We start from the raw sequence: 25,732 nt of genomic DNA, 5'->3' as shown, positions 1-25,732 counted from the left end.
AAGTCTTTGTTTTGATGCCAGTTCCTTGGAAAACTGACTCATATACCATTGGTGCCAGAGATAGTCAAGAGAGCAGATGCTAAAATGGAATTTTTAATCTGACTTCCACACTGGCCAGCTGGTGATAGATGGGGTATGGAATTCTCTTGGCTTGCTGCAGTGATGCAGTGGTGACTGTTGTTTCCAACGGTGAACTGAGATGGGGGACACAGGTAAGGTGGTCCCAGTGGTAAAGAACCTGCCTGCCAACATGGGAGATGGAAGAGACAGGCTCAATCCCTGGGTTGCGAAGATCCCCTAGAGGAGGGCATGGCAACCCACTCTAATATTCTTGCCTGGAGAATCCCATGGCCAGAGGAGCCTGGTGGGCTATAGTCCATGGGGTCACACAGAGTTGCATACAACTGAAGCAACTTAGCAGGCACACAAGGGAATGGGCTATGGGTACAATAGCTCATGTATTTGAGAAGGTCTAGAGGATGTAACAATTATAAAGTTAATGCAAATCTATGAGTCTTGTTGAGTGAATCCACTGGAGAAAGATGTTGTAAGGCTGATGGTAATTAATCATCAATATAAACCTCCTTAGCAGCATTTAAAACTATTATTATCTTCTACAGCTAGAGGGAAGAAAAGTTGAAGATCAGCTCAGGACTTAATGCTTTAAGTACTCTTGAAAAGGTTGAATTCCAAAACATGGAAATTCTGCTCTGCCACGGTCAAGGCCCTTGATTGGAAGGATGGCCACTGAAATTTGGCACTGGGGTATATTAAAAACTTTGAAATCTCAGGGACCCTGAAGCCTCTGGGCCTACAGAAGTGATCCTTTCCCATTAAGTTTATACTTCCCTCTTGCTTAAAGGTGATAGCCCGCTACTTTACCACACAATATATGCTTCCACCACCACTACCCGTTTCTCCCCTGGCCACTAGACCAAGAACTAGCATCAAGTCACAAAATAGCTTGGTTGAAGGAACGCTGTTTCTGATAAAAGAAAGAATAGATCCTTTACCCAAAACACTGTAAGTTTTATGCCTCATGTAAAGGTAGGATTCAGGAAAGAACACATGGGACTAGGTCCTAAAGGTACGGGATTGAGAGGGACAGGGTATGAAACGGGAGAATTTTAGTGATTTGGAAGCGCTCTACCATAATATATATTTAACAGCTGAATCAAGACTCTGGGAAACAGTATTAATAGGGAAAGTAGCTTTTGGAAACTTGGAAAGAGCAATGGCCCAAACTAAGTGAGGTAGAAATGCCAGAGCTGCCTGGGCAGACAGTTGAATAAAGCACAGAGAAGTGAACACAGTAGATTGGATATAATACATATGGCTGGCTAAAGCAAGAGCTGGCTATGGCTGACTTTATTTTCCTGGGCTCCAAAGTCACTGTTGGATGGTGACTGCAGCCATGAAATTGAAAGACGCTTGCTCCTTGGAAAGAAAGTTATGACCAACCTAGACAGCATATTAAAAACCAGACATTACTTTGTCAACAAAGGTCCATCTCATCAAGGCTCTGGTTTTTCCAGTAGTCATGTATGGATGTGAGAGTTGGACTCTAAAGAAAGCTGAGCACAGAAGAATTGATGCTTTTGAACTGTGGTGTTGGAGAAGACTCTTGAGAGTCCCTTGGACTGCAAGGAGATCCAACCAGTCCATTCTGAAGGAGATCAGTCCTGGGTGTTCATTGGAAGGACTGATGTTGAAGCTGAAACTCCAATACTTTGGCCACCTGATGCAGAGAGCTGACTCTTTGGAAAAGACCCTGATGCTGGGAAAGATTGAGGGCAGGAGGAGAAGGGGACGACAGAGGATGAGATGGTTGGATGGCATCATCAACTCAATGGACATGAGTTTGGGTAAACTCCGGGAGTTGCTGATGGACAGGGAGGCCTGGCGTGCTGCAGTTCATGGGGTCACAAAGAGTTGGACACAACTGAGCGACTGAACTGAACTGAACTGATATTCTACAATATTGTCTATATTTCCAGGGGACACTCTGCCTATAAGTGATAAGGAATTGTCTAGTGAGAGGGTGTCACTTGTTCTGAACCAAGGTCCTGACTTCAGTACCACTGAGAAGCTCTAAGGTGGTTTTCTTCTGTGGGATCATAGTAGGGGATATAATAAACCTGAGACTCTTAATTCTAAAGGAGATGATATTAAAATAAGAAAGGTCATATGGCAGTCCTTAATTGTCAAAAGAAAAGTGGGTGTAATGTAATGAACAGCCTGACTTCCAGACAGCTGTGAAGAGAATGAATATAATAACTGTCCCTGCCCCAGGTTTAAGGTAGATGGGCAGAGAGCAAGAGTATTTCTCAATCTATACAATTAAAGGGCTTCCTAGGTGGTACTAGTGGTAAAGAACCTGCCAGGCATTGTAGGAGACATAAGAGATGGGAGTTTGATCTCTGGGTCGGGAAGATCCCCTGGAGAAGGATATGGCAACCAACCCCAATATTCATGCCTGGAGAATCCCGTGGTGGACAGGGGAGCCTGAAGGACTACGGTCCATAGGGTTGCGAAGAGCATGACGTGACTGAAGCAAGTCAGCAGGTAAATTAAAATCAATCAAGGGAAAATGATCAGGAGACTCTAATCTTTTAAAGGGTTTATTCATAGTATTACCTTTTAAGATTGTGAGGAACAAGAGATAAAGAGTTTTAGAACACTTGGTAAATACTAATAACATTTTCTTAATTTCTTTATTAAAAAAGTAGGCAACGAACATACTTTGGTTATGTAAGATGTTACCATTAACAGAAGGTAGGTAAAGTGTACCTGGGAACTCTCCATACTATCTTTATAACTTTCCTGTAAACTTAAATTTGTTTCAAAAAGAAAAGTGTAAAAATTACAAAGTAAGCAAAGTAAAGTTTATTCTCTTTAAAAGGCATATTCAACAAAGTATTTGAAAAAGCTGAAATACACATACTTACAGGAGCACCCTGTGGTCCCAGCCTTCCTCTCTCTCCTGGCATTCCTCTTGGACCCTATAGATGAGAGAGAGAGAACATCTCTTGAAACATCATATTTGAATCTGAGAGTACTTTGATTTCACTCCTCAAATCAATCATTAATATAATCACTACCTGTTATAATTGGCCTAAATAGATTTCACTTAATCTAGCATTAATGGTCTAAATCTATAATAATCCGTATTTGGTCACTGGGTACAGAAAAAGAAAAGTGCATTCAACAATTAAGAAAAATAATGTAATGCAGGAAGCCTTTTCTATTTGAAGGGGCAGCTCTTATAGGATGCTTGTCTTTCAGCTGATAATAAAGAATTATTTCACCAGCTAACAAATACTCTCTCTGTCTTTTTTTCCATTTAAATATTCTCTTAGCATAATCTAAAAAGCAAAGAAACAACGAATTAAATTGATACAGACCATCGGACCCATGGCACCCATTGGACCAGTAGGGCCGGCTTCACCCTAAAGCGAAAGTGAGATCACATTACAATACAAGAAGCCTACAATTGATATTCACAGTATTCTCTTCCAAGTGTGTTATCTGAAAGGCTTATTTTCAAAGTTGAGCATTTGAAAGGCATACTTTCAATAAAGGGCCTCAAAACTATGCTGCATCACCTGTTCTCAAAATACAATGGAAATCTACTGTCTACAGAAATAAGTCTAAAATCAAACTGGTAATTTAAGCAAGACTTAAGGGACTATCTTTTTTTCACTTTCATTTTCATTACACCTAGCCACATTAATCAAATTTTAATACAAATGCTTAGTCTATGTCTGATAATAAAAGTAAAATTTTACAAAACTAAAATTGACTATAATATTCCTTTAAGATCTCTTGTAGGAAGCTTAGAAATGATAAAATTTAAAGCTACATGCTTTTTAACACATGTATCTCATTGTATTTTCCATTAAAAAGTCATCTGCACTTCTTGGATGTTCTCTTTCCCTCTAGAAGCATAAATAAATTTGGGGAAGAAACAATGGCCAAAAGGCCCTAAAATTAAAAAGGTACTAAATAATGGGATCAATGAACCATCTAAACCTCTCTGATATTATTAAAGAAGAATAAAGAGTGAATGTGTTTTAGAGAGTGGACTCATAGCGCATCTTTATATAAAGATAACACTCATCTTACGCAGGTAGAAACTTAATTGCATGGTAGGGGTTTCTAGTGACAAAGTAAGGTCGTACCATGTATCTTCTTAAATCTACCACTCATCCATGAAAAATTATATTTACCTACTTAAGTATTCATTCTTTATACTACTCTTTCCTTTAGAACTATTTAAGGGGGACTTGAAAAAAAAATTTTAGACTTGAAGCAGAACAGGAATTCTGTAGTGAGGCTGTATGAGATAATATTCAGTTACCTTGGAACCGATTGCTCCAACTTCACCTTTAGGGCCTTCAAGACCTTTGTGTCCCTGAGAAGAAAAATATAAATTTGTATTTAATAGCTTTTTTGAGCTTCAAGCATGTGAAAGAAGAACCAAAAACAAGTTTACAGGAAGTGCCTTATGAAAATAGATTGCAAATTTAAAGTCCTTACTCAAATGTTCCCAAATTCTCATCTCTTTTTTTGAAAATCTATTCAATGAAGATTAAAGTAGCATTTCCCTTCTTTAAATAACATTTTCAATTTGCAATGGGCTCATCTTTCAAATTTTTGTGACTTCATAGAAATTTAATTAATAGAAACAAAAAATGTATGGTGGCTTTAGGAGAAACAAATGGTTATAGAATTTAGTTATAAAATATGGTTCATATCCAGGAGTGATTTAAAAAATATTTAATAACTAGTACAGCACAAGCATTCTAATCATAAGTTCAACCACTCAAAACATAGGCCAGCCAACGTACACTGAGTGAATATCAACTATGCTTTCAGATAGATGTGTAATTTCTAAATAAGTATGTATGTAACTAATAGTTGCATATTCATTATCTTGAGTTAAAGAGAGAAGCATTCTACAGGCTTCTGTGTCTGAGTTGGATCCTAGTTGACTAGGCCCCTGTGATCCAGTACACTTTATGGTATTATGTAAATATTCCACTATGTAGTAGTTGCCTATTTTCTTAAATAAATCTCATTAGACTGAAGCTGTGAGTCATGGACATTTCTCATTTATCACTACTTTCTTATTTATAGCACAGTATTCAGCACATTGTTAAGAACTCAAAATACATTCGTTTATAGAATCAAATGAAATTCTGGAAATGTAAAAATGCATTGTGATTTTGGTAAGTGACATCTACTGCAAGCACAGCCAGTTAAGGGCAATTGACAAATGAAATTGTGAAGATTTTGAGGGTAATGCTCCCCTGACCCTACTCCATAAGCCAGGGTATCTAAAAGGATTACAGAGGATTGAACTTACTCGGTGACCCTTCAGGCCTGGAAGACCAGGAGCCCCAGGAAATCCTCGAGCTCCCTGTCAGAAGAAAAGGAGATAAGGCATTTCAGAGTCATTAACTGCATAAGGCACTTTTTTTTTCCCCAAAAAAAAGGTATTTATTTATTTATTTTTTAACCAACAAACCTAAGAAGAAAAAGGAGAAATATATTTCTATATGTCAAAATACATGTAGGTTATCAAAAAATTAGCAAAGCAAATGGAAACAAGTCTTACACAGAAATATGGATTAATTCCAGGCGTTGATTTGATGACATTTTTAAATTTTCAAATGATATTGCTGTGTTATAATTAGTAAAGAATAAACTATAAGAAAATAAGCCTGAATCTACATTCTCTGTGTCTAAATCAAGTAGGTCAAGGTAGAGGAAAAATAATCAGGAAACTTAAGGAAAATTATGCTTTCTCTCTTTTATATTGTGTTTTATTTGTGGTAGAATAATAAATACATTTGTAGCAAGTAAATATAATCTATTTTTTCTGAACTTCTAAATATTATCAGTAGAATGTGATTAGAAAGATTATACAAAAATGTTCTCAGAATTTTTTAAATAAAATATTCAGGAGGAGCTTATGGATTTGTGATTGTTTAAAAAACTGAGAAAACAAAATATCCAACAGAAAAGAAAGTCAAGTAATACAAAGAGAATGGGTTGGTTTCTTGACTCAACTTCTTACTTTCTATTAATTCTATGCATCTTTCGCCTAACTGTAAAAATTAAAAAAAAAAATCAGACACTAAATAAAATCCAAAATGGCACGACTTCTTTGAAATGACGCTTGAAACTTTTTCCTCATACCCTCTTTAAATAGTTAAGCATCCAGTGACTTAATTACTCACTTATTCCAGTTGCCGACATTAAATAGGTTTTGTGTTGAAACCTATTTACTGCCAGCAGTAGAGTAAGCACTTTGATAGCACAGACAAGCTATCAATTATTATTATCAATCTGCATATCCCTAACACTTTGCCTTCTGCCTTATTAGTAGGCATTCAAGAATAAAAACTGAATAAACAACTGAATAAAGAAATGGCTTCACATTCATCATCTTCTTCATCTTCTTGACACTCATAGAGTTTTTCCTAAATCTTTCAAGGAACGTCTCTTGTCTTAGTACAATCTTACAGAGATGGCAAAATCCTTCTGTTCTGTATTACCATACCCTTTACTTAGTGTCAACTAAATGAATGAGCAAATAACTCAATAAACAAACTTTGTATGATAAAAGCAAATCAATAATTCTTCCATGACCTCTTTCAGGAAAAATGTTTCTGTAGTGTTTTGTAGGGGGTTATCACAGTAAGGGCACATCAAACCCTGCACTCTGAACACATAAAGTCCCACTAAATCTTCTGTTTACACAGCCCTACTTAGGAATTCTTTCACTTCAAAAATGGCCTTTAAGTTTTTCCCCTGGAATCCTGCCCTTTACTGAGATTCGTCTCCCCACCATCCTTCAGCATACATCCGTCTAAGCCTATAGAGGAATTACTGAGCTATGCTATTTGAAACGATTAGTAAACTTTTGAGTTTTTGTGGTCTGCAAGGGAATTCTCATGTGATTACATATCTCTAATACAGCAAGAAAATAAGCCAGATGTACTAGTGCTCATAAAATTTTTCTCATTCTGCTGACCCAAGACTGTCATCACACCCCAATCACACATCATTGCACTGCGCTTGCAGAGTACATCTGTGACATGCTGGCTGGGCGCCTTTCCTCCCCGTGGAGGGCCCACGCTGTGAGAAGGTTCGAGTGTGCGCAGGGCGGGAGTCTCAAGCCTGGATTAGTTCACACCGACATCTGTGCTAATGACTAAACCACCTGTCTTTGTCTGCAGGCTTTGTTTGCAGGCTGATGAGGGAAAGGAAAAGAGAGGAGGGAGCTGCAAGGCCTGGTTTTGTGTTCGAAACTAAACGATGCTTACAGTCCTGTGCTTAAATTCCCATAAAAGATTATCAACATTTGTGTGTCCAAAAAATCCCTAGCATTGAACTTCATCAATGTTCATAAAGTAAATGGACAATAATTCAGTATTGTTGTATGTATATGGTGGTAGAAATATTAGGATATTAAAGGAGATATAATAAGTAGGAAGTTGAATCAGTTTAGGGGATTCTTGACCAAGAGAAAGTCTAAGAGCAGGAATGTTAAAGCATTTATGCTTACTTATCATTTTCTAACTTTCCCCACTGTCTCTGTAGCACATCCCAGGGGAGCACCTATCAAGGTAACATGAGTGAAAACAGACAGGTGGGTTCAGGGCGGCCAAGTGACCCAGGTCTTGAATTCTGGTAGAGCTAGTTACTTTTCCTGTATTGAGCCAAGTGAGAAGAAAACAACTGTATTAGGAAGGCTGGTGATTAATACATCTGGTTATAAGCTTTTCGGGCCCAGAACATCAATAAAGAATTTCAGTCAACAGTGGGGTTTGGGGAACAGCCAAACAGGCATCCTGTCCACAATTTATTGTTCTAGCATATAAAAAACAAATCAACAAACTCTTTAAAGCTGTCATTTTTGACGTATGAATACAAAATCTTTAAAAAAAACTAAAAATATATTTAAAAGATAAATTGGGATTGAGATACTATGAAAGGTAAGTAAGTGAAACTGGTGATTTATCTGAAAATTTGGTACTCATTTGGTACTAACCATGTTAGGTTATAATTCTCTAGCTCTGGGAGGGTCATTCATATAGTGCCAATGCAAAGCCAGGAACTCAAATAAGCTCTCATCCTGGCAAAATGTCCTGTTTCACAATGACAGAAGGGAACATGTCTTGGTGACGGTGTCTACTGCATGTGCAGGGTTGAGTTGGTGAATGAATGGTGAGTTAGTTTTAAATGTTCTTCATTGTTTGAATTTTGTCTTTGTATTGTTGTGTTGATCAGTATAAACTTACCGGAGATCCTGCAAATCCCACTTCACCAGGTTTTCCATTTCTACCAGGCTCACCCTTTATGGGGAAAAAAGCAAAGCGGAGGAAAGCAAAGAGGGATTTAAAATTTTCTCTCCTGAGACTAAATGACAAATCAATTGCAGGTGAAAAGTCTTCCTTAGAAAGCTCACATCCAATGGTCTAAGCAGGGTGAGACCACAGCCCTACTCCTGAGGGCAATCCATTATAGCAAGTCAGTCTGTGGAGAGTCCATTCGTTTATCAGAAGAAGAAATAAATATAAATTATACTGGTCTGACCTAGCTCTCCATTTTATTCAACATCAAAATTTGCACACACACACATACACACATGCCATGAAATTCTAATTTACCATTTATTTCTTGTGATGAAAAAAAATTTAAGAACTACCAGAGATATTTCCTTTATGGCCAAATTCACTGTAATCCACTTAAATAAATCTCACGACACCCAAAGGAAAATATTTTCTTGGTTTAATGTCACATAGACATTAACGGCCTCCCTAATGATTTTATCCTCAACTTTGGTGCAACTAATAGAGGAATTCAGGAAAGCAAATCTGTTGTTATACACGGTTCTTAAATATTCTTAAGAACACTGATCACATGTTCTTAATGTTAAAATCTGAAATTTAGGCTTAACTTTAAATATTCAATTAAAGAAACAGCTTTTTGAGCATTGGAGAGCAATACTGACACTATTCTGTGGACATTTTTAAAAATCCATTTAATGAGGGCCTCATAATGATCTTTTGGGATCAAAGAAATGTGTTTTTCCTTAAGATCACTTCAAAAGCTCTGCCCACCAAATGTTGTTGCTGTTGTGACAGCAATTCTAGTATCCCATGGAGAAATCATAATGGAAAAACTGAGCAGGCAAAGATACAGTACCTAACAATACAATACCATCACAATTAAGAGCACTTTCAGATTTTATAAAATTCCATTCTAACCTCTCCTGTTTTTATTACATTTAATGACAGTAAAAAGGAGAGGAATGAAATGGGAACCAATGAATAATATTCATGTTAATGTTGCAGCTCTTTCCTAGCCAAAATTTTGCAAATTTTGAAATTTGACAAATTTCAAAGCAAAATGAAGAAAAGCAGCTTACATCTTCACCAGGTTTTCCAGGAGGGCCCTCTGGTCCTCGTGCACCAATTGGACCCTAATAACAAAATGAAGCAAAACGGAAGTAAGGATATTTACCTTTATTTACCCATATCTATCAATGATACAATCCAAAATACTGTTGAGACAAACGAAAAATATCAGAGAAAACAACTTCATTAATATTCTGAAGTTGATGTTGTATCTTTCAGATTATGTGCTCAAAGGAAAAAAATTTAATTTCACAGATGCACATATCTTAGCACTTTCCGCTGACCACATTCAAAACCTCTGAATTTAAATACTCTGCCACAAGAAATATGTAGCTTAAGCACAGTCCATAACACAGGACTCCTGAACTGGACTAGAATATATTGCTACATTAGGAAAGAGGTGGTAGCATAAATAACTCATGACATCATTGTAATGGTGGACCCATAGTTAACTGGGTCTACATGCTTACTTGACATTTACCATTGGGCCAGGGTCACCAGGTTCACCAGGTGGTCCTGCTGGGCCAACACCACCCTAAAAAAAAATTGTATAAAAATGTATATATAATACACAAATTATATGAACAAATCAAAGAAAACACAATACTGAATCTTAAACTGTCCACACTACAGTGCAATTGCTCAAAATGTTGACTCTGCCACTCTCCAGCTATGACTCTGGATGAGTTATTAATAACTTCATCTCTCTATATCACATTTCCTAATCTGTGAGATGAGAATAATGTGGCACCTCCTTCATTAAGCTGCTATATCTCTTTGGGTAACGAATGCATGTTGAGAGCCTAGAACAGTGCTGGCACAGAGTGAGTGTCGATAGTGGTAGCCATCTCCCTCTTCTCTTCCTCCTTCTTTATCAGCTACATTTTCCATTCACAATGGCAGTACTGTATAATAGCTTGGAGTAAAACTTCACACACATGATAATGAAAATACGGCATGTTTGAGCTAGGAATTCTCTCTCTCTTTAGAAAAAAAAACATTTTCTACAGCCTGTCAAATCACTACAAAAATTAAAATAGCTCTACATCAGTATTTTATTGGTATTTGAAAGGTTATAGAAGGAAAGTACAGAATTATATGCTTTATAAAGATTTCATGGAGTGATCATTGTCACTGTTATTTCTAATAATACTACGTGGTGATATTCTTCTATGGCCTCATTTCATAGCTCCAGAGTTGGCACATAATTAATTATAAGGATTTTCACCATGACATGAGATAATGATCTGTTATTTTACAAACACAGGCACATAAAAATTCTTTGTATTGGAGGTCAGTCACATAAAGAAACCAGGTGATAAAACTTCAGCATCATGAAAAATCTTTGAAAACATATTGAATATATTTCTAAGTGCATGAAAATTAATTGAATACAGCCAATTCAGTGAGTATTGTTGTTATTGTTCAGTCACTCAGTCGCGTCCGACTCTTTGCGACCCCATGGACCGCAGCATGCCAGGCTTCCCTGTCCTTCACTGTTTCCCAGAGCTTGCTCAAACTCATGTCCATTGAGTTGATGATACTATCCAACCATCTGGTCCTCTGAGCATTACAATATGCAATTTAAAGCCTAGCCAAAAGCAGTCATGTCCCAGAGAACTTACTTCTTTTTCTTTTTTTTTTTTTTTTTACAGTATGTGATTTAATTATAAAAAGACTTACCTGCTGCCCTTGTAAACCTTGAGGACCCCTTGGGCCAACAGGACCCTTAAAAACAAATGAGAAGAAAAGTTGCATAGTGTTCATGACAATTAGTTCACAGCTTTCAAAAATGTTGAATTTACTTTAGAATTTGGAAAAATGAATCTCTGACAGTGAAAAGGTGATGACATTGTCCTTCTGTATTCACCTGGAATACAGCTAAATTCAAAAAGATTAAAGCTTGGATAACGTTTGGGATGATCTTATACACACATTCAGAGTCATGAAAAGAAATAAAAATGCCTGTGCACACCCAATGTCTTGGGATGAGAACTCTTGCATACTTAAGGGGTGGTTTAATTGAAGCAGAATAACCAACAAAGAAAAATCTTGGCAAGTATAAGTTGTTATCAAACTGTCTATTTAACTCTTCAGCTTCACAGCAAATAACTCATAATTCCAATGAGCACGTTGAATTAAAGGCTTATGAAACTATCAACAATAGCAACTGGATTATTTTAAATGTAAGTTTTAAATGATCTGGGGCACTGAGTTTTGGAGGTTCTTTCTTTCTTTCATGACACACATCTAAAGTATCCAGTTTCCCCCCATTTATTATGAAACGCTTACAATGTGACATAACAAAGGTAAGAAAAGGAAAATGCTATTTTTAAAAGTTGTTAGTAAATGTCTATGTAATTTTTTTTAAAATGTCACACTTTAAAAAGCAAAAGCAATTAAATCAAAATCTAGTTTGTTCTTATGATGAAAACTTAAATTTCTGTTTTGGATTGATCAGATTTTTAGATAGCAAGAAAATAAGAGCTTCATTTCAAAAAATAAACATACCTGTAACTTGAACTTCAAATGATTAAAAACATGTATTTCAGAAAAATATCCCCAGTTAATCATTGAATGAGACCATACTGCTACTTACTTAGAATATGTATAATCAAACAATGTTTAAGTGACTTAAAATATATACCAACAATATTTAAATTACTCACTGGCCTTAAGGATGGGTGTATGTGCTCAAACATTCCATTTTGTCTGACTATTTGGAGTCCCATGGACTGTAGCCCACCAGGCTCCTCTCTTCATGGGGTTCTCCAGGCAAGAATACTAGAGTGGATTGCCATGCTCTCCTCCAGGGGATCTTTCCCACCCAGGAATTGGCCCAAGGTCCCTTATGTCTCCTGCATTAGCAGGCAGGTTCTTTACCATTAGTACTGCCTGGGAAGCCCAAAGGATAGGTAGAAGGGGTGTTTATCTATGCAGTCTGACTTTACATTGTTTGAAATGTCATTAATCTGGAATGCCTTTGAATTACGTTATGAGCAAAAAAGTATGGAAGAGTCGCTTTGCAAAGAGTTAATTCATTTAATAAAATTACATTGCTTCAAATACCCAGGTTAAAGTAAAGAAAGTGGGAATTTTTCTGGCTGCTGAAGAAATGCAAAAGAGAATGCTAATGGCCCAGTGAGTAAATTTTAGAGTTGTCAGCATAAGGCAACCAGAGAAAGGAAAATAATATAAGGGAATAATACATTTTGCCAAATAACTTTCTAACAATACCATAAAACAGACTTTGTTTTGCTTTTTTTGGTTTTTAGAAAGTATAATTTTTGTTGTGGTGGTTATAAGTTAGGTGAAAAATACAGACAGTCCTTTATTAATGAAGACAAATAACTTTGCACAGTTACAAATGGAACACCACTGGGCTTTCAAATATTACACAGCAGAGTTTGATAAGTAAATTGAATGAATGGATGGATGAATATATTTTAAGAAGACACATATTACTTTACTAGCTAACTCAAACCTCTCTGCATAATGGTTTTTCCAAAGTACTTTGATTATCAGTAAAATCTACACTTACCACAGATCCAGGCATCAGTCCTACTTGACTCCCAAGTCCAGACTTTTCATCTAACCCAGCCATCTGAGCTGAAAACGGCTGTTAAAGAAATGTGTTGACATTATTTCCACAGTAAAAGATCTATATCAACATACTTTTTAAACTGAGAAGTGTACGATCTCTGGGATTCTTAAAGAATGACTCTTTTGAGAATCATTGTAAACTTTTGACTTTAAAGCAAGGAAAAAGATTCAATCTGTTTTCACTGTATGTGTTTTTGAGTTAAAATCTTCCTCACTATGTTGCTTCAAAATAACTACTGCAATGGGCCAAATGCCTGATACTTGATAAAAGCATGGATCATTCTGATAAGCATTTAGCCAGTCTAATCAATTTCAGGTTTAAGTCTTTTTATTTGCTTTTTTCCCATTGTTAGTACATGCCAATTATAAGTGTCTTTAAAACATTTGTCCTAAAGATTTTTCCATTATACCAGACTGCTTTACTTAGATGGTATTCTTTTTTCTTTGTTAGTAGCCAATAAATTTTAACTGTATTTATATAAGTTGATTAAAATTTTATGATCTTTTTAATGAATCCTGGAATATTCCAAAATCGGTAACAGTTTTACCTTCTCTCCTTCACATCTAAAAATCTCTGGTAACCCAATTGACTAAAACTGTCCATTTTCATTCCAGGAGTTCTATCAATTTCCAGATTTTAATGGGAAAAGAAGGTGCGTAATTTTAAAAATAAACTGTCAGTTCCTTCTACAATGAGTTGAAAAGCAAATGTAAAAATTGTTGCAAAACAAAAATCACATTTCAGGGTTCCATACTTTCCCTTGTTGTACTATGCAATTTGCTCATAAATCTACTCAAAAATCTGCCACTAAGAATTCAAACAGGCAGGCATAGAAAGACATTTTATTTTACTTCTGGTAGGAAATTAACACTCAGAGACATAACCGGAATGCATTTTTTATGTCAACTCAGTGGCCCTTTTGCAAGCATCATCCCAGATGTGCCATCCTTCCTTGGTGGGAGGACATGTCACAGGTTCTTTCAACATTCTGAACCAAGAGAACAATAAAGGAGAACGACGTATTTCTCTTTCCAATTCACAGTGGGAACAATATTAGTGGTCCTTTAGAATCAACAAAGAACAAAATCCCAATGCCCAGAACTGACATTAAGAAATATAAGCCATTTGAAGCAGCATCTTTAAAAAGTGACTAAAACAATTCCCTGTGGATTTCTTAGTTTTGTTGTTGTGTTCATTTAGCTGCTCTTACAGCTAAGGACCAATATGTGAACTAACACAATTTCAGATCCTAAAAATATACCATAAACTTAATATATTATCTACAGAAGATATTAAGCAATGCACACCACTCACCCTGCTCATGCCATCTGGTCCTGGGTGAGATGGATGCCCAGGAGGTCCTGGGGCACCTGGCTGACCAGGAACACCGGGTTCTCCATCAATTCCCTGAGGACCACGAGGCCCCTGGAGAATAAGCCAGAAGAAATTAGAACCCACTGCTAAATATGTACCTAGGAGAAAACAAAAGCCACAAGCTTCTTGATGGAGATGAATTGTTCATTATTTTTTTAAAAAGAGCAATCCAGCAACCCACAGTAATTTCATCAGCTACACCAAACCTGCAGATTTCAGCACTGGTCACAGCCTCTGCCATCAGGAGAGGACACATTCTGCGTAAGAATTTTACTCTTGATGTGTTAAATTCCCAGTAATCAGATTTTTTGGAATAATTATGAGTGTATTCAGTTTGTCAATATTCTAGAATAAGTTTCCTTACTTGAGTTTTGCTGTTCAAGGGTATTTAGTCAATGATTTCTAAATTCACTTGTTTTAAATTAACTATGTATGTTCCTGCTTAACTTTCCCCCACTTAAGAAAAGAACATGATGGATCTTTGAACAGTGTTTGTGGTTTTCCTCCTCTAATTTTTTAATGTTTTACATAGTTCCTGGCTCACAGTAGACACTCAGTATATGATTACTACATTTTCGCATTTCCGTTTCTTTACTCTAGTACTTGAAGTCTGATACACTTTATTTTCCCTACTACTCCCAAAGGTAGACCAGACCCATGAGAAGCAGAGGGAAAGGCATGGGGACGCAGCCAAGTCTGGTTCTCAAGGAAGTGAGCAATGAGTTACAGCTGCCAAATTCCACCCTCCTCCTAACCCACATTCTGAAGGCAGCTTGGGGAACGGCCACGTCCCCAGTTCTGGAAATGCTCCATCTCCTAACCTCATCATTCCCACAAGTCTTTTTAAGTATTTTCTAGCTTTTTAACCCTGGAAATTCATAATAGGACCAAAGAAAGGAAAGGAAGGATCAAAGAACTCAAAATGCAGTATGATTCTACTAATTAGAAGCAGGGATCAAAAGTAGATATAGATATAGATATGATGAGTTAAACAGTAAAAGAAGTTTACCAAGCCTACACCTGAGACTATCTCTCAGCACACAATAAGCAAACACGAGCTGATACAGTGGAGGGAGGAAGCACAGGGCAAGCAGAGTAGGGAGGAGAGGTGGCTTGCAGATGATGGTTTGGGGGAGGGTGGCATAAGAGCTATTCCAAAATTTAATTAATATATATTCTTATATATTCAAATACTCTGTTTGACATGTTTACTTATTGGAGTAGTGGCATAATTAAGGAAATTTATCTATTCAAACAGAAGTAGATAACAGCCTGAAAAAAACATTTTGAAAACTGATTTCTCAGAAACTGACTACTCACTCTACTCTTTTTTCATTGTATTACATAATGGAGGCTAATTTTTCATTGCTGCCTAAGGCTTCTAGATCATACAAATGTGACACCATGGTCTGGAAATGTATGCTGTCAATGGTGGCATATAAAACATAGCAGTCTGACCTACTCAGACCACTATGTGTGGAAAACTTAATGTGTTTTTAAAATGTGAAATTGCTAGTTAATAATCAGGTATTGTTAATACAAAAAACTGAGCTAAAACATTCTCTCTGCTCCCAAAGAGATTTCCAAAGCAAAACCAAAAACTACACTTAGTGTCACTGGGAGTAGAGAGAGGTTTGGGTAATATTAATCCTCAAAAATTGGGTCTTTTCCCCAGCCCTCTGTGATTAAAAATCCTGTTTCAAAGTCTGCTCTGAAGATAGCCCACTTTTTCACTGACTTCATGATGCATTCTATGCCTCCATGCTATCTCCTCTAAATAGCCGACATGATCTACTTTTATACAAATTGAGGTTAAAATGAATAAAAACCTGTGAAAATCATCGAAAACTAAGTGAACATAATAAGCAAGACTGTAAGTGAAAATAAGGAAAACAGCCTATAATATATGATATTTTACTGATAAATATTTAAACCAAAAACTATAACCACAAAACACATCAAAATACATATTTTCATATTTCCAGGTGTGATGAATCACAAAAGTTTTGTATGAAGGCAAGCATTCTCTCTATAATCATTCTTTCCCCACCCACAGGCTACTTCACTGTCTCAGGAGACAATCCACAATAAAAAGTACTTGTAGATTGTCACTAGGTGGCAACGTTTAAACATTCACAAATAGGAATAATAATGCCCCCAAATCAGAAAGAACTTTTCTCACTGATAGTTAGTAATATCACGCACACCCACATTATGAAATATGAGAGTTAGTAATAACTGGTATATTCTCCATTTTGCAGATGAGGAAAGAGACCTATAGAGCTTAAGTGACAGGCGCAATTAGAACTCAGCACACCATTGATTGCCGTCCATCTCCTGACACGTTGCTAGTTTGTCAGTATGAAGTTACCAGGACAGTACACTTAAAATTAAGGGTATGTGTGAGCGAGAATCATGATGATCACTGGCTAGTAATGAGAGCTTCATGAGAGGATCTCTGTATCAGTAGTTCTCAGTCTTGAGCAATTTGCTCCCCTCCCCACTGCCAGGGAACATTTGGCAGCACCAAGAGATATTTTTATTTGTTACAAGTGTATGGCGGGTGGCGGGGGGGGCGGGCAGGTGTTCCTCCTGGCATCTAGTGGGTCGACACCAAGAATGCTGCCAAATTATCCTACAAAACACAAGGAATTATCTGTCCCCAAACATCAGTGGTGTGAAGAGTGAGGAACTGCTCTATTTTATGAGCTTTCTCTAACGTTTGATGGTAACAAAGGGGAGAAAAGTGTCATACATGATTGCACTACCAGCCTATATCGCAGCATCCATAGCTTTTGTCCACGTAAGGATCTTAGGACCAGCCAGTCTTAGGACCTGAGGTAAAACATTCTGCCTGTAGGCATTTGTGACATCATGCCAGTATCTTGGGAAAAGTTGTGGTGGAAGTATTTACACCAGAGAAATCAGCAAAAGCTATAGGCATTTTTTTTTTTAATGAATCAGTTATTAAACACTTGGCCATCACACCACTGCTTGCTAGGATTAGAGAGGACAGATTTCCTACTTGGGTATCGACCAGAACTGTCTGGCTCAATTCCAAATAAATAATTACTTCTCACTCTTTTTAACACACACACACACACACACACACACACACACACACTTTCCATTGATTGTCTCAGACTAAACCAAGACAGGAAAGGGAGCTTATCACATACTAAGTCGAGAAGAGAAGAGAAAGGAAAGAGAAGACAAAGAGAGTGGGGAGTAGATTCATTGACCCCTAACAAGAAATTCTGTAATCTCACCCATGAGTTTCACAGCAGCTTCCACCTACACTTAGGACTCAGTTTTATCAGTTATTCTGGGCACAAGTACATCGAGCTATAACCTTTCCTACATGACCCCCACCATCTACCCAGCTGAAGTCATGTTCCACCTGCCTCTGACATTCCAGACTTCTGGACAGACATCCGAATATCCACCAGCAGGGTTTCAGCTGGCAATGCTGGTGAGGCAGCATGGCAGAACACCGTCAAAGAATGGGCCATGAGGTAATCGGAAACCAGCTTTACTGTCCGCCTACGTGGCTATGACCTTCTTCCTTGGGACCACTGTCATTTACCTGCATGCCTGCAAATACTTTCCATAACTTCAGTTGCAGTTTGGAAAAAGTACTGGCATCATCCCTTTCTTGGTGAAATGAGTAGAAGCGAAAAACAGTACCAAAGATGAAACCAGGGCCAAGGCTTCCTAGTAACATGATCTAGAATATGTTTTTTTTTCCTTACTTATATATTTAAGGTGGTTTGTTGCTTCCTTGCTCATCTATTTTTCCCATTTAGATATGGATAAGTACATGTTTGGAAGGTTAAAAATCCGTAGAAAGTTATATCTTAGTAGATATCATTAGACAGAAAATTAAACAGCAGAAATTTTTCAGATTGAAACATAAGATAATGATAGATTCATCTGAATCTATTTTTGATACACAAATTCATCTAAGTATTTGCTATTGATCTATAAAAGACAAATTTTGAGGGTAAGATATAAAAGAGAAAAATGATTGCTATAATAGGAATTCTTAATAAGAGAAAACATTTAGCATGTATTATATAATAATCTCAAGGCTTATCTCAAGAACATAGAGTTGATTATTTAAATTTAAAGGTATTCCCTATGATAATGAATTTGCTGATGTTTAAAATTACTCCTTTGATTAGCTTTGCAGCAGCTGCCCAATGAAAAAGGCAGCATTACTTGGGAAATAAATTCATTACAAAACCACTTGAAAGAAAATTTTGTCCTCTAATAATTTCTTTTTCCTCTATCCAATTTGGTTATTCCTGGAGCAACCACAGATCACACAGCTTGGGTGTTTTCTCTCAAAGATGCATTGTTGGCACTGTTTACTCATGAGTTAAAACTTCTGAAAACAGTATGAGGTATTCGGTATGTTTCCTTAGATTCTACTTTAATTTGACCTCATAAAGGACACATGGATATCATCTGTGTCATCTGAGAGATCATAGGTAATTATTAGCATGTGATACTTTCCTCTGAATCAGGATCAATGCACAATCACTTCATGACCTGAATTCTATGTCATGTTTAATAGAAGGGAGAAAGGAAAAGTGCCACTGGCTCTTTGCTGCATCCACGGAACTTGGCATGGATGGGCTTACTTGTTAAAGTTCACAAAAAGGGAGCTCCACTGTCAACTCACAGGTTTTCCTTTGGGGCCTCTCTCTCCTCTCGGTCCTTGTGATCCTGGTGGTCCCTAAAACAGAAAATGATGGTTATGTCTGTAAAACATGTATACTTCAGTTAATTTTGCTTTAAAAGTTACTGATATAAGAAAACCGAAAAACAGAAATGTCATCTATTTTAAAATCTCAGCTGAAGAATACAGACAATAAAGCCATGTATGTATAAAAGTTCTGTGTATACAGAAAGGCTGTTTATTTTCACACTGAAGCTTAAAGACTTGTGAAGAAGTAAATATAACAACATCATACCCAATGAGTTGTATGAATTAGCTCAAACAATAATTGAAAATTTGCAAAGATCATTTTTTTTTTTGCTCTCTTGTCTTAGACACAAAAACTTAGAATTCAAATTTTGAGAACTACATTATTGTCCAAACTCCAAATCTTCAATTTTTCTAAGGAAAGGTATGAATTCATGCTGGTACATGGTATCCCAAACTATTCATTGCTACTCAAGTTGCTGATGAAAGCAATGGCAAAAAAAGCTTTTTCTGTTCCTACCTTGTGTTCCTTCAAGTATCCAATATCATTTTTTAGCTTTGCCTCATCTCCATTGTAAATTTAAAACCCACCAAGAATTTTCCAAATGGTAACTGCAATTGCAGTTATTTTTCCATTAAAATAACAAATGATTATTATATTTCAAAACTGGCATTTCGTGCTTATATCTTAAATTAACTTTTTTCCCCAGAAAATGGCAGTTGCCAGGAGAATTTTATTTCTCTTCAAAAGAGTTTCAACTGAGTTATAAAAATTTGATTGTGCATTTACTCAATCCAAAACACAATGTTGTTTAAAAGCAAATGCTTCAGAATGACTACAGCAGGTCTGTTGAAGTATATCAGTATTTCACTTACATTGACCTAATGTGCTTTAAAATTTACAGCAGTGTGTGTGTGTGTGTGTGTGTGTGTGTGTGTGTGTGTGTTACACATCTGGCTACCTGTGCATGCTACCACTAATCCAAACCTGAAATCAGTAGTCTTTTATGCTGAACCAGAAATATGCCATCCTGATGTATATCTTCTCAAACTCTACTGTAATATTTACTGTTATACCAATATAATACATATTAATATACTGTTATGTAATAGTAAACATTACAATAGAATATATCAAAATATATCAATAATATCAAATTCTATTGATTTAATTTTAATAACAGATGAAATTAACAGTTTATTTCATGAAATAGATAAAAGTAGTCTATCCTTAATCATTGTCAACAAGACTAATATGCCCTAATTTCAATGAGTACAGTTAACCTAAATAGGGTTCATCAATTTCATTCACTGCTGCAAAGAAATGTTTAAACTTTAAGGTGTTTCAGAACAAAATGTTTCAAGAAACCAAGCACATCATTGTTTTATAATCTATTGTCTTTTCGTGGACATAATATCCATAAAGATTCAGTATCTCAAAGAACTTCAAGAATACCATGAATACTGGAGGCAACTACTTACTGCAGGTCCTGGGCGTCCACGTATGCCTGTCACCTAAACGATAAACGAGACAACACGCAGAGAGAAAGTTTCAAAGAGTTTTGGAAACTCAATAGTCGAATGGATAAGAAGAACAAAAGGCCCGGTTATTACTTTAGAACAAATGGATGTTAGCAATTGGTGCCCATTCCATCCCCAACTTTCTTATGCTGGATCCAGGAAACCTACGTTCAAATCCTAACTCCAACCCTTACCAATTGTATGATCTTGAACTAATTAATTATCCTCTCTGCACTTAAGATTCCTCTTCTGTAAAATGGTGATAATGATTATGAAATTAACTCCCTCTCAGAGCTGTTGTGAAGACAAACAAATAAATATTTAGGAAGTGCTTAATACAGGACCTTTAGCACTGTGCTTTTAAATGAACACAACCAATATGAATGGTTTCACTTTTTAGGTAATGTTTGCTAAAAACAAGTCAATTTAAAAGCAAAGCAAAAATGCAAATATTGTCAAATAAATCAACATGCTCTACTTTTGTCTTAACAAAATGATAACTCCTTTAAAAGCAAGAAGAATAGTGAAGAACTTTCATCCTACATAATGACATACTTTATGATCATCTCCAAGTCTAGATAACTCTTAAGAACTCTATACACTGTGGACTTTACATCATGATAATAACATAGCATATTTCCAGAAGTGTGGCACATTAAATCATGCCTCTCCATTTGGATGATATAGCTAAATATACTACAAAAATATACATCTTAATTATCACTTTCTATTCACATACAATATACTTAATTTTGTCAAAGCTTGATTTACACCTTTAGTCATGGGAAAATAAATAAAAGTCAGGAAAAATAAACATGAAATATCATATTAAGAATTGATCTATTTTATTTTGCTTGCTTTATACTAAAAGTTTGGTTATAAAATAATTAAATTCCCTATTTTTGAAAGTATGTATATAAGCAATAATATACAACGATGCTATAACTAAGTTTATCAAATACATGAAAAATGTATATACATGTATACTTACAACAGGTACTAATCCTGGTTCTCCCTTTTGTCCCTATGAAGTAAAAAAAAAATGCAATTAGCAAAATATAGTGGCTTATTGAGCATTAACATGTTATATCAAAATATTCCATGTGAACAATGGAAATTTGTATATAAGAAAGGTAAAAAATAAAATGAGAAAAAGGTTAACAATCAATTTTAGAATAGTTGGTCAGACTGTATTCAAGAAAAAAACACTGCTTCTCTCAAAAACATGAAAATAAAATTAATCCACTGTGTGAAATGTGTAAAGTTTCCGTTCAGTTTTTACGGCAGTCAGACCCAGAGAGATGATTAGAAATGTCACTGGTGGTACAGTGGATGGGATACAGGTTTGATCCCTGGCCCAGGAGGGTCCACCCGCCACGGAGCAACTAAGCTCGTGCACTGCATACTGAGCCCGCGAGCGGCAGCTACTGAGACTGAGCACCTGGAGCTCACGCCCTGCAGCGAGAGAAGCCGCTGCCGAGAGACCCTGCCGCTCAACTAGAGAGTGGCCTCACTCGCCGCAACTAGAGACAAGCCGGTGCAGGGCAGTGAAGACACAGCACAACCCAAAGCAACAAATAAGTATTTTTTAAAAAAATAAGAAATATAACTAACAACAAAGAAAGGCTTGTGATTAAAAATATGTAAAGTCAAAGCACCATAGGAAAAACCACCCAAAGACTGAAAGCACAAAATCCAGAAATATGTTTATATTTGAACTCTCACACTCATATTACATGCCATTTAGTTTTTAGTAACTTATCACATGCCAATCCCAAAACACCTGCCATCGTTTTCTTTTTTTAAACTCACGGAAGACTATGAGAAATAACAAGAGATATGTGATCATCTTTTAAAGAAAAAAAGAAAAGAAAATAAAAGACATAATGATATTAGGTAATTCTCAATATCTAAGGAAAACCTAGAAAAATTATTTGAACAGGAAAATAGAAAATAACAAGAAACTATCATAACTCAAAGTAAATAAAGCATAATTTGCTTTTATCTTTATCTTAACACCATCTTTGTATCTATATCTTAACACCACAGATATAGATGGAATTTCTTTTGATTCTTAGAACTTTAGATTTTCAAAAATTGTATTCTTATAGCATGATGTCGAGTATGTTGTTTAAATAACATTGGTTGAATTATATCTTTATATACCTCTACTGTGAACTCCCCCAGCAGCTCAGATGGTAAAGAATCTGCCTGCAATGTGGGAGACCCAGGTTCAACCCCTGGGTCGGGAAGATCCCCTGGAGACAGGGATGGCAACCCACTCCAGTATTCCTGCCTGGAGAATTCCATGGACAGAGAAGCCTGGTGGGCTACAGTTCACGGGATCACAAAGAGTCGGACATGACTGAGCAACTAATACACACATATCTCTATTTTATCACATATTCACTTGTATCATTTATTTCAGTATTGGTCTTCCAATAGATATTGGTCTCCCCAAGGTAATAATTATCTACTTTATATTCTCAGTTGGGCACACAGAAGTTCCCAATAAAATTAATATAGTAATTATCATTAATACACTATAAAAATGCTTTTTCCCAGGTAATTATAGAGAATGAATGCATTAGGAATTATATCCAAACTATAGGAAAAACAAGGGTAATGAATTCTACTTTATTTAACTTCTTTCATATACACTGTCTTTACATATGTTTATAAAAATAATAGGAGTTCATAGTAAGGTATTAGGATGATAGAAAATAGATAAAGTACATATCATAGTCAGTCAGGAAATAATCGCTGTTAACATTCTGACAATCTTAGTTTTTCATCAAGTACCTGAGTTTTACCTAAACAATGCTTCAATATTTTACTTTTAGATTTTGTCTTCATTTAAAAAATTATTTTACAATCTTGATAGTCTTAATCGTGGACTCAATGACAGAACAATACCCTGATCATACTTGCTGATTCTAATGCTGAGGTAGCTAATCCTCAGGAAGTCAGGAATAAATTGAGAATTCAGAAGAATTGGAAATGGCTCTACAGAGGCAGGTGGATCCCTCAAGGCAGAACACAAGAGGCTGAAAAACACCCACAAAAAGACTAGAGGAAGAGGGGCCAACACACATGAGCAGCAAAGCAGAGAAGCTTATCTCTGCATCCTCCCCCTGCTAACTTCTAGACCAGATCTTTCCGTTTTTAACATGAAAGTAATACAAATTAACCTTTTAAGAGTTTTAAAAAAACTTTCTTTGAAATATCAAGAGAATTTTACTTGTTCTGAGAGGGCATGTAAATCTGTGTCTAATAAATAAAGGACTCTAGTGGCTCAGATGGTAAAGAATCCACCTGCAATGAGGGAGACCTGGGTTCGATCTCTGTGTCGGGAAGATCCTCTGGAGGAGGGCATGGCAGCCGACTCTAGTATTCTTCCCTGGAGAATTCCACGGACCAAGGAGCCTGGTGGGCCACAGTCCATGGGGTCACAAAGAGTTGGACATGACTGAGCAACTAAGCACACACATACATGAGAATAATTCCTTTTTGGAACAAGTCTAGAAAGACAAGTAAAAAGGGAGGAGAAATTCTTTCAGCCAAAATTAGAAAAACGAGCCTTCTACTGTTCCACAATACTTGATATGGGATTGAATGTTCTATAATCAAGTTTTGATGACAAATTTATCTAATGATTCTATGTATTTCTTCTTTTGGAAATAAGTCAAAAATGAAAATATTTGTCATTTTGTTAATATGAGCTTTGAATAAATCAATTTATGTGGAATGATCGCTTTACTAAATTTGATTCTCATACCCCTGGGAAACATAAAATTCAAGTATTCATGTTCAGATGAGAATTACAGTTTAAGTTTACTTCTCATCTGTTACTCATCACTTAATGCTATGTGGATATGCCTCATCACTTTTATAGGAGCCTTTACCACAAGAAGCAGTCACAGTTATTTTTCCCACCATCACGTCATCTGTATTATTTGCCTCCTACAGGATTTTAACAAAGGTTCAGTAATCATTTGGTGCTTAACATGAGTGAATGAATAAATTATAAATAAAAATCAATATTATATAAACCTAGCACAAAGTGTGTTTATACAATATCGCTCTGCTCTCATATTTCTGATGACTTGATAATAAATGGCAGAGACATGAAGATAAGCACATGACTAGAATGTGTTAAATTAACAGCTGCTTTGAGGATGTCCTTCTCCAAGCTGTCCCACACCACCTTTGGAAAGAGGCAGTAAACTAGATGACACAGCCTGGCAATTGTCCCTCAGTAAACCGGATGATTACTACCCAAATTAGGTTGATTACATCAAGGCAGTTCTCACAGTCAATTCCTTTTTATTTCACAGATTGTTTAACTATTTATCTACTAATTCATCTGTCTATCTGTTTGCAGGCTATATTCAAACATTTAAGTTTCATAATTTTTTAGCTTTCAAATGTAAACCAAATGTGAGCTGGCATTTGCAGTCCTTCTCCTCTGACATATATCGACATATAAATAGCTTCACTGATATTTATGACAAATGAGATGAATTTAGGGTATTGCCCTCTGAGCCAAAAATGTAAAAAGTGACCAGGACCTCCCCTTGATGACATCACTTTTGCTTATCATGAAAGTATTGCATTGAATTGTACAATTATTGATTTACTAAATTTCCATTGCATGCAAAGGCAAAGAATTTAAATTTGCTGTCTAATATCTCCCATGAAAATTGAGATGACTCCTCATTTTCATTCTTCATTCCTGTGTCCATCCCATCTGGATAAGACTGAGCAAATGTCATACTTTTCAACTTTACCAGAAAACAAAGAACACTTCCAAGGGGATGGAACTCTCTCACTGAATGGGATCACTCATGTCCAATCACTGGTGACTCAGACGATAGTCTGTCTGCAATGCAGGAGACCTGGATTCAATTCCTGGATCAGGAAGATGCCCTGAAGAAGAGAATGACACCCACTCCAGTATTCTTGCCTGGAGAATTCCATAGACAGAGGAGCCTGGCCTGCTATAGTCCATGGATAGCAAAGAATTGGACAAGACTGAGCGACTCTAACACACACATGTCCAGTTAACAAGTGGCTAAACTGAGTAGGTAT

The 25,732-nt window shown here is 36.3% G+C and overlaps 1 protein-coding gene across 1 annotated transcript in view; it reads right to left on the bottom strand.

Annotated features, from left to right (window-relative positions):
• The window catches only part of COL5A2 (collagen type V alpha 2 chain), a 148,801-nt gene that overhangs the window by 45,858 nt on the left and 77,211 nt on the right, over positions 1 to 25,732 (bottom strand). Inside the window, exons 4-16 of the mRNA XM_068968767.1 lie at positions 21,633 to 21,665; positions 20,603 to 20,635; positions 19,097 to 19,150; positions 14,350 to 14,460; positions 12,973 to 13,050; positions 11,115 to 11,159; positions 9,913 to 9,966; positions 9,443 to 9,496; positions 8,313 to 8,366; positions 5,369 to 5,422; positions 4,361 to 4,414; positions 3,405 to 3,449; positions 2,949 to 3,002 (exon numbers count right to left, since the gene is read on the bottom strand). Of these exons, the coding sequence (XP_068824868.1) occupies positions 2,949 to 3,002; positions 3,405 to 3,449; positions 4,361 to 4,414; positions 5,369 to 5,422; positions 8,313 to 8,366; positions 9,443 to 9,496; positions 9,913 to 9,966; positions 11,115 to 11,159; positions 12,973 to 13,050; positions 14,350 to 14,460; positions 19,097 to 19,150; positions 20,603 to 20,635; positions 21,633 to 21,665 (723 nt within the window). The remainder of the gene's footprint in view (positions 1 to 2,948; positions 3,003 to 3,404; positions 3,450 to 4,360; positions 4,415 to 5,368; positions 5,423 to 8,312; positions 8,367 to 9,442; positions 9,497 to 9,912; positions 9,967 to 11,114; positions 11,160 to 12,972; positions 13,051 to 14,349; positions 14,461 to 19,096; positions 19,151 to 20,602; positions 20,636 to 21,632; positions 21,666 to 25,732) is intronic.

The sequence above is a fragment of the Capricornis sumatraensis genome, chromosome 3 (genome assembly GCF_032405125.1).
Source record: "Capricornis sumatraensis isolate serow.1 chromosome 3, serow.2, whole genome shotgun sequence".
Lineage (NCBI taxonomy): Eukaryota > Metazoa > Chordata > Mammalia > Artiodactyla > Bovidae > Capricornis > Capricornis sumatraensis.
This window is presented reverse-complemented; position numbering and strand designations above follow the sequence as displayed.